The sequence below is a fragment of the Lates calcarifer genome, linkage group LG17, assembly GCF_001640805.2.
Source record: "Lates calcarifer isolate ASB-BC8 linkage group LG17, TLL_Latcal_v3, whole genome shotgun sequence".
NCBI classification, from domain to species: Eukaryota; Metazoa; Chordata; class Actinopteri; family Centropomidae; genus Lates; species Lates calcarifer.
Genome location: NC_066849.1, coordinates 4,256,232 through 4,265,762, shown reverse-complemented (window position 1 = coordinate 4,265,762; position 9,531 = coordinate 4,256,232). Strand labels below are relative to the sequence as shown.

The window sequence follows — 9,531 nt, the reverse complement described above, 5'->3', positions numbered from 1 at the left end:
TCATATCTGAAATGATGACAGACTGTGTTGTTTGTTGCCATCTCATTTCATTCAACGTGCTTGTTTCCATTCGGAGTATCTGACACAATCTTGTAAGGTTTGGTCACTGGCCTCTGTCAAAGGCCTTCTGTATGTCTGAATAATATCATTATAGGTCCTCTGTGCTTTGGTACAGACATTGAACCAACCATTATCATGGGACAATGATGCATTAAGAAGAATTATACCAGTTCTTATTAGTGTGCCTCTGTTACAACACATTATCTGTGATATTATGTTGACTGTTGGGTTTCATAGAAAGCCTTGCACATGAATGAATAACCCTCACTACAGTTGGATGGGTTCCTAAGGAGGTGTGTGTTTGAGTGTTGTACAGTGGCATTATGACTCTGCCTATCAAAGGTGAGAACAAAAGGTGTCCCTGTCAGATAAATACTACTGAGTAAAGAAATATATAGAGACAACAGACGAAAATGGACTTAAACTACGAGGAAGCAGACTGACAATAACAAAGGCAGATCCAAAGATGAGTCATACTAAGCTGATTCCAGGCTGGAAGCTCGGAAGGAGAAAATACATCTATTTTTATAAGTGGTAACAAGAATGAATGTACTGTTCCAAAAAGCAGATTTATAGAGTTATGTGGAGGAGTTTTCAGAATATAACCCAGAAACCCCCTCTAACCTCAAACACAGAGTGACGCTCTGGTTTTTACTTTGCAAACCTGTCCAGATAACTGAGTAAACCCTACAGCATTGTGACACAAGTCTGGTAATGAGAATGTCCACTTACTCAACATGTCTTGCAGCTGCATTGCATTGTGGTCTATTATGACTGCTGTTGGTGAGGAAATTGTAGAACTACTGTGCAGAACTGCCACAGGCTCCTGGAAAGATGTCATCTTCAGATGCTGCCGTACCTGTGTGGAAATATCTCGACGTGACTTCTCATCACTGACATTTTGCTGCTTATCCAAAAGAAAATTAGAAACACTGCACCTCCAGAAACAGAAACCATCACATCCATAAACCTGAAAAATGAAAATTTTTACATTGAAGCAGTTACAATGCCTATGGCATGACAACTACAAGTGACAGCATGTAAGGATGAGGATTTGTGAAGCAGGGGACTTAAGGATTCTGCTCAAATTCAATTTTACAGAATTTTCCATTACGACATCATGAAGAAGTGCAGTGTTCATGTGACATCAACTTCAGCCTAAAGCTTAAGAGGAAAAACATAGCAACAGAGGTAAAACAATAAAACTGAGAAAAGTAAGAATCCGCAAGTGTTCTTGTATTATGTACACATGCTAATACAATCTGTGAGCACAGATCCTTTATTCCTTTTTTCTATCAACAAGTGGATAGTTGGCACAGCTGAACATGAAAGACATAACTGTGGTTTGAAGCTTTACGGGCTAAACAGACAAACACCTTTGTACCACAACACCTGGCTTTAACTGTGGCTTTTGTGGTACAAAATAAACATTAATGTGTTATCAAGTATTCTGATAAAACTGTTTTTAGTGCACAGCAAGAAAGTGAGACTGATGCACCGTAAGCTTTTGATAAGGAAAAAAAAATATGAAGTAGGCATACTATATTTAAAAGATCCCATTTAATTTGTGGATATGAACTCGGGAAGCAGTTTACAACCTTAATTCAGCATGCAGTGACCAGAGACACATCACAAAGATGTTTAAGGTGGGAGAATAAGATTAGACCAAGCTGGTAGGCAGTTTTGTGTTCACAGTGATGATTAGTGTTCTAGTTACTCACAAAAATCTGTCAAAAAGTCCTGTGATGGGCTGTGTTCTGACGCAGAACAATCAAGCTTATAAAATAGAAACAATAGGATAATTTTGTTTGGAGGATGTGCTAGTGGAAATTAAATATACAAGAGAGGAAGAATATGGTGGTATTCAAATAATAACAGTGTCCAAAATTCACTCCGAATGCGGTTCTAAAAATCAAGTTTATATATGTAGCTTTGTGGCGCTGATACTGTAGCTGAGCTGTGGCGTCCACACGTCTGTTCCACGCTGCAGAGTTTAAAAACAGCCGTGTCACCTCCACTGAGGGCTGGCACGTCATATCAAAAGACAGGAAAACTCATCTGTGGCACAGTTGTTAGCGTCATTCAAAGAAAACAGTGTACCATTTGAAGAGGTCACGGAAATCATCTCAACAAACACAACTCTGGTTTCCAGGAAGCCCCTCGTACCAAACTTGAGTGAAGCAGCATGCTCGACAATATGGTTACATACACAAATGAAGCCCTTAAATCTACTTTGGTACCTAAATCATTCTGCTGTGGAGTTACTCTCATCCAAACCACATCTACAATTTACACTGTTTGACTAAGTAACAAAACTGTAGAAAATACTGTCTTCAAACCCAGGTTGTCAGAATATTAAAAAAAACAAGTTCCATGGCACAATTAAGTCCATAAGTGTTGATGTTCTGTACAGATGAGGACATCTTTCCATAGTCCTGGTCCTCTTGGTAAGGGTGGAGCACCCTAATTACCATCTCTAGACGCTTTCAAAGCATATGAAACAATATTCAACAAAGAATCCTTTTACTTTGCTATGCTGTAAAAAGGTAATTCAACTATATAAAAACTCCAAAAGACTGTACAAAATAAAATCATTGGGTGCAGATCAGCTCTTTCATCTGATAAGGCACAATTTCCTACATGGATTCCTTATGAATAGCGTCCACCTAGCCTTTTAATGCTGCGCTTCTTGGGGGAAAAACAAACAAAAAAAAAAACGCTTTCACACGTAAGCCCCCAACGCTGCGTGGAACTCTGTGAGACACTGAACAAGCTGCTGAAACTTGGGCCTCTCCTCCGGGTCCAGGGCCCAGCAACAAGCCATCACTGCAAACCTGCAACACACAAGCAAGAAAGATGGGTCAATTTAAATGTGTATCCACCAGCACTTTAAAGATAACACTGAGTGTTTCCTGTGTGTGTAAAACAGGGTGCACTGCTAAAGAGAAAGAGAGAGTCATGCAACAAAAATCTGGAGCTGGCATCAAACTCAGGGCATTGTAATTACATAGTACACACATCAGATGGGTCACATTTACACCTACAGTACTTGTTATATTGTACTGAAACAGGAGCTGCCTGTGCAGCACTGATATAAATGACTGAGATGTAATCATTTCTTACGCAATACGTTGCCCTTAAATGTTTTATTTTATCGCCTCTAATATTTTGGAAAAGGAAACTGTCACCTCACCACCTATTGTATTTAGAAGGAAATAATGTTCAGTCATTTATCAGATTTCAGGTAATCATTCCACACAACTTTAACACTGCTCAGACTTCTTCTAGCATGTGGGATTTCTTTTGAGACATGAAAACAAAAAGTAGACACAAAACATTTTTTCATCAGTGTACTATGATGATGCCATATCTACGTATTATATTGTTATTAGAAAACTAGTAGCCAGTAGAAGTAGTGTAATAAACTGCTAACTAATTAAAACCATTAATAGGGGATAAATATGATCTAGTTTCTTTGTTTTTAGCAGCATCCTGTACAATCTGGAGGAGTTGGTGAATCATTTTCTGAATCCTGCTTGGTAGGAGACCATGACAGTGATCTAAACATGAGGAAATGTATCATAGATTTGGAGTCTTTGAAACTCAGAAAACAATTTTTGGATAACATTGCTGATATGCAATTCAAAAATAGGATTGGAATCGTATTGAGGTTTGTCACAGAAATGTTAGTGTTAACTGTGTATGCAGATTGCTGGGTCCAACAGTTTTATTATAATTTGACTGAAGACACTTAGCAGACGGTCTTTATGTTGGATAAACTAAGGAGTTTTAAGGCCAGGCCATGTATAGCTGTGCATCGTCAACATAAATGTGGAAAAGAATGCCATGGTTAAGGACAATATGAAACTATATATATATATATATATATGAAACTAAAATAACTTTAAACCATGTGCCTCTAAGAAATGAAAATGATAGCATCAGACTCATAAAAACATCTTTATGGATTTTGGCACTACCACCAAAAGCTCTCAAAAACACTCACTGATTTCAATCAATCATAATCCACCCAGGTGGTCCCCACCACTGCAGCCCTGATCTGAGCCAGGAAAAACCCTGTTATTACCCAGCAGTGTGAAGGTGGCAGTCTCATTACAAACTTGATATTGAGGAAGTACTCTATAAATAATAAGGTCGTGGTGGGAAAATGACGCCTGTGGGCTCCTTCTTGACATTTGCAGGATGTTGATAAGCTTCACATTAACCAATGCTGGTAGCTGAATGGTATGGTTTGATTCAGCCCCCATATTCTACAGTGTGTCACAAAGACCAGGCTACATTTGGTGAAAGTCTGCAATAACAAGGCCAAGTGCAGTTAAACATACACACACTTCCATCACTGCAGAAAATCTGAAAAAGCCCCTTAGCCATGACAAGGCTAACTACCAGCCCTGTCAATTATTTTAACTGTCATGTACACATGGTACAACTATAACTTGTAAAAGGCTGCAAGTGAAGAATGACTATTTCTAAGTACATTTAATGAATACAAACAACTCCATAATTTGGATGCATGCCTATCTACCTGTTAGACAAAAGTTCAAAATACAATTAAATTTTAAATAATGTAAGACAGGGAAAAGCAGCAAATTCTTACATCTGAGCATTGCTTGAAAAATTTGCTTAACAATCACTTATCAAAATTGTAGTCAATTAATTTTTTGTCAATCCACCAATCAATTAACCTACAATTTGTTTCAGCTCTAGATCAGATTGAATATGTTTCTCAAATCCAGAGAAAATATGTAGAAACAAAAAGCAGCATAAAAGCACACCATCATGTACACTCAGCTGTCTGTTTATTAGGAATACCTACCTATAACTAATAGAATAGAATAGAATAGAATAGAATAGGCTTTATTGTCATTGTAAAGTAGAGTACAATAAAAATTCACATTCTAATGTAACGGTCATGCAATAAATCCTCCTTCATGAATGTTATAATGTTCAGCTTTTTTTTTTTTTTTAATCAAAACTCTGTTAATCAGGAGTTTACTCACCTGTATGATCATTTTGGAGGATGTAGTTTGCACTGCTGTTGGACTACAAATGTATGGGTTTCCAGTGTGGAGGCACACTGGTCTTGAAGTCCACATTTCTATATTATATATAGTTTAAAATCTCTGTTTTCTCAGAGATCAGTTCTTATAATCAGTAAATGTAGTGTTGTATTTGCATTTCTGTGACTGTGTGTGCAAATCAACGTACAGTTCATCTGGACAGTTGATGGGTTGTGCTATTCTGTAGCCATCCTTCAGGTAGGCTGACATCTCAAAAGGGTCGATGTCCACGTAGGGGGTCTGACCAAGAGTCATCAGTTCCCACAGGGTCACTCCAAAGGCCCACTGTGAAAACACAACACGTGATTAACACTGAGACCAGTGCTGAACATTCATTTACAATATTTTCCAAATATAATCAACACAAGCTGTTGTCTTTAACATGTTATTATCAGACAGAATAAACACAAAGACCATTTCTATCCAGACTGCGGAAAGACCGGTGCCCACTTGCATTCAAATACAAAATGTTCCACAGGAACAATGCAAGGAAATTATGTTGAAAAATTTATGCGGAACATAAATCATTTCTGCCAGTTTTTGTAAAGAGACTGAAAGTAAACAGCAGGGTGGCGGTTATGTTAAAGGAGAATGTGGGCTCAAGCTCCCGTGTCAGCAAGGGTCCACAGTGCACATTTTGTACTGACCCTTCACTCTGACCTCCCATGAGGAGGCAAAAAACAGAAGTATTTCCCCATTCATGTTAACAAGTCTTACTTTCATTATTAACACATATTCTAGGTCACTCCTGCTTAGAGCAGGTGTTGACTTTACACTTGTTGGGAATTTTGGGAGTCAGGCTTATTCTTATCTGTTAATAAGTCACTGTCAGTGCTGTCTAATCTTATAGAGACTTATGAACATAGCTTGTTTCTGTCATGTTAGAGTGTCATAACCTTTAATGGGCTGACAAAACTTTTAAAAGGAAGCAAAGGGAGTGACTGTGGACAGAGGGCATGGTGATGGGAGGGCTTCTCAGAGGAAAAAATGTGTAATACAGTCATCCACCCTGTTCCCATATCAGGCCGCTGCCAACATTCCCAACAAAGCCTCAGCATGCCGATAGTAACTCTTTCATCGTGTCCTGTTCAGAATCTGATGTGCGTAACCACTGACATAGGGGTATGGTGTATCTATGTGCCTAACAGTGGCGTGAGTGATGCACTGATGATGCTATACAGCTCCTTGTACGTGTCTGGACTTAGTCTGTCATTAATGCCAGGCAGCCATTAACTCTAAGTGCCAGGGAGAGAGGGAGGGGTGTGATTGTCATAAGGTGGTGTGACCACAAGAGGAATGCAGGGGGATGGCAGCATGTCTGGCTGGTGTCTGAGTGGTGTCTCTAAGGATCTGTTAAGCTTCCCGTCTGTCTCTGTCACACCCGCTCTGCTATCCTGAGACAGGAAAGAGGGAAGAGCCAGAGACCCATGGCGCTTACACCGCTACTCCCTTCCCATTTTGGTACCTTGTCTAACTGTACAGGAATGGCTTGAATACAATTGGTGTCATTTCCTGTATCACTTTCTCTGTACAGTTTAACTATTAAAAAAATTTGAGAGACAGGAAATGTCATTTTTTTGGTGGTGGACACACTGTCCACTGACACAGAGTTGCGTCCTTAAGCTGCAAGAAGTAAAGTGAATATCCTCTATTACATCTCTTACCACATCACTCGCACTGGAGAAATCATTGTTGAGCAAGCTCTCCAGGGCCATCCAGCGAACAGGCCGGTTCTCATTATCCCCCAGACAGTGGTAATCCATGGGAAATAGGTCTCGAGCAAGGGCATTGTCTGTAATCTTCACCTGCATGTTGTCGTCAATGCTGTCAGAGGGGGAGACGGGAGAGAAAAGTAGTTTTTAGTGATTAAATTCCAACACAAATCACCTGAAAGCTACAGGGAAGCACTGAAGGCAAATGACGACCATTCTGAGCCAGGTCAGGGACACTTACACGCAGTTCCTGGCGGCCAAGTCTTTGTGTATGACCTCCCTGCGAGCCAGGTAGCTCATTCCACATGCAATCTGGATGGCCATATAAACCAGGTCTTGTTGAGAGATTGCCTGAAAGGAAATGAGGGAGGGGGAGAAGAAGCGCAGTTGAGAAACAGAAGCAGGAAAAACAAAAAAAGGAGGGAGTACAGTACGGGAGGGACAGGAGATCATAGCTGAAGTGACTTAAACTGGTCTTCTGTGAGAGATTGTTCTTATTTCCTTTAAATTGTGACATAGTTAACTCTGGGTCAAAGGTGAAGTCACATACACAAAGATCATTTCAGTCTTTCACTGCAAGTGTAAGGCTAGCAACTGAAAAACAGAAGAAACTCTAGTGCCCTGGAAAAGGCTTTTTTAATGAATATTTGACAGGTAGTTTGTTACACAAGCTAGAAAGAGGTAGGGTTTAGAGTAGCTAGGGTTTTTGAGTGAAACATAAAATGTGGAGAAACATTTTCCCTACAGAATGAACTGTAATAACTTTGGTGATGTTTTGTGTCTATTAGCATTTTTAGTCAGCGATTAGTATGAAGTGCAAAACATTTTTGCTAATATGCTAAACTAAGATGGTGAACATGGTAAACATTACACCTACTTAACATCAGCATGTTAACATTACTGAGAGCATGTTAGTATGCTGATGTTAACATGTAGCTGCTAACATGGCTGTAGATTTGTTTCGTTTCGTGGCCTTGTGTACAAAAGCAACAGATTACATTAGCACTCTAACGTAAGCAAGAGCCTGACATTTAAGAAGCTTGTTTTTTTGTGTTTGGAGCTTCTTTAGGACCCATAGACAATGGCTTGGCTAGCAGGTGTGTCTGAAAAAAAGACTGCACTGCACAGAGAGCGAGTGAAAGACTCCTGCAAACAAAGTGAGATAGCTCCTTTGGCTATACTATATATTAACACCCTATATAGCTTGAAAGAGAACTCCTAAACTAAAAGAATCAGATGTTTATGCATAAGTTGATATTTCTATGTATCTGATCTGCTACAGTCAGTCAGCTGCGTGACCTTAGGCTGAGATACACATAGCGGAAATATTTTGCTTTTTAATCTTATCTGGGGGTGGACACGGTGATACAACTTGGCAACTAATGGACAGAGATAAGGACATTTAAAGTCAACAACTCAACCAAACTGCGATGTGTGTAGCTGGTACCATGCAACTGATTGTCAGTGATAAAATGACAGCTGTGGAAAAGGTGAACAGTCATCACTTTTTTCTCCCCTCCCAGTTCAACCTTCCAAATCAGATGTTCACTCTCAGAATGAATGCCACACTGTAGTGTTGTGCTCCTGCAGTACTTCCCTCAGAGCTTTATCTCCTCCATACTGATACATCTCTGATTTATAGCTTCACGTCTCTTGCACCAGCACAACTCAATGACTATGTCTTTGTCTCCTACAACTGCCAAAAGTACATAATGAGATTTCTGAGAACGAAGGTGCTTATGTGTAAACTGAAACTTTACAAAGGGGTTGTGATTAATGCAAATGGGTGGCAAGCTTCATCTTGTGATTGCAAAGTGTTTGCTACATCTGTATTTTGGAGCTGATTGATTGGTTGGATTTGTGCTGTGTCTTTGCCAAGCACATCAAAGACTCCCTGAGGTTAACCTGTACAAAAGCTTGTTTGTCTTTACATAGCGAATAAAAATCTCTGCCCTGAGCACTGGTTTCATGACTATATCAACAGTCATTCTAATAACAGTGTAAACAGTAGTTTCTGGTAGGTGTTACTTGGTGTTGATTGCTGCTAACACACAAAACATTCTTTCAGGCTTGACACTGGGATGGAATCTGACTTTTCTTCCAATTTGGAGGATTTATTTTTAATAGTCTCTGTGCGGTGCCATACATGGCATAGTGACACCGAGGCGTTTATCTTAATGGTTTAATGAGTGACTTAAAGCTCCAGCAAATGAATACTTGAGTTGAAGCCTCACCTGTGGGTTGTTAGCCTCAGCTAGCTTGCACTGCCGCAGGAACAGTTTGAGATTCCCCCAGGCCATGAAAGGCAACAGTACCATTGGCTTCTCTCCATCTTCTGTACACACATGACTTATAGGCAATAGGTTTCTGAAGGTAGAGAGAAACATGAACTGAGGAACAGGAATGTTGTGTAACAGATCATACATACAGTTTTTGAACACATGTAGAGGTTTGCTGCAAGTCAAACAGGTTCTTGGAAGTCAACAGTAAATGTTAACAGGGTCATCCAAACCACTGCCAAACTGTGGAAGAGGAAGTCAGCAAATCTTATCAACTTGCTGACCTCAAAAAAAGGAAAAGAGGAAGGAGTGGGCTAACATGACGACAATATTTTTCACATAATGACTATACAAGGTCCAAGACATTTAATGACTTTGGGGCAAAGTTTGCTCAACTAA

At 39.7% G+C, this 9,531-nt stretch overlaps 1 protein-coding gene across 3 annotated transcripts in view; it reads right to left on the bottom strand.

Annotated features, from left to right (window-relative positions):
• Positions 1-1,601: 1,601 nt before the first annotated feature.
• The window catches only part of ryk (receptor like tyrosine kinase), a 35,553-nt gene continuing 27,623 nt past the window's right edge, over positions 1,602-9,531 (bottom strand). For all 3 annotated transcript variants that reach the window (XM_018670032.1, XM_018670035.1, XM_018670034.1), the window contains 5 exons: positions 9,088-9,220; positions 7,095-7,204; positions 6,806-6,965; positions 5,290-5,426; positions 1,602-2,894 (listed from right to left, as the gene is read on the bottom strand). In XM_018670032.1, the coding sequence (XP_018525548.1) occupies positions 2,783-2,894; positions 5,290-5,426; positions 6,806-6,965; positions 7,095-7,204; positions 9,088-9,220 (652 nt within the window). In that variant the 3' untranslated portion in view covers positions 1,602-2,782. The remainder of the gene's footprint in view (positions 2,895-5,289; positions 5,427-6,805; positions 6,966-7,094; positions 7,205-9,087; positions 9,221-9,531) is intronic.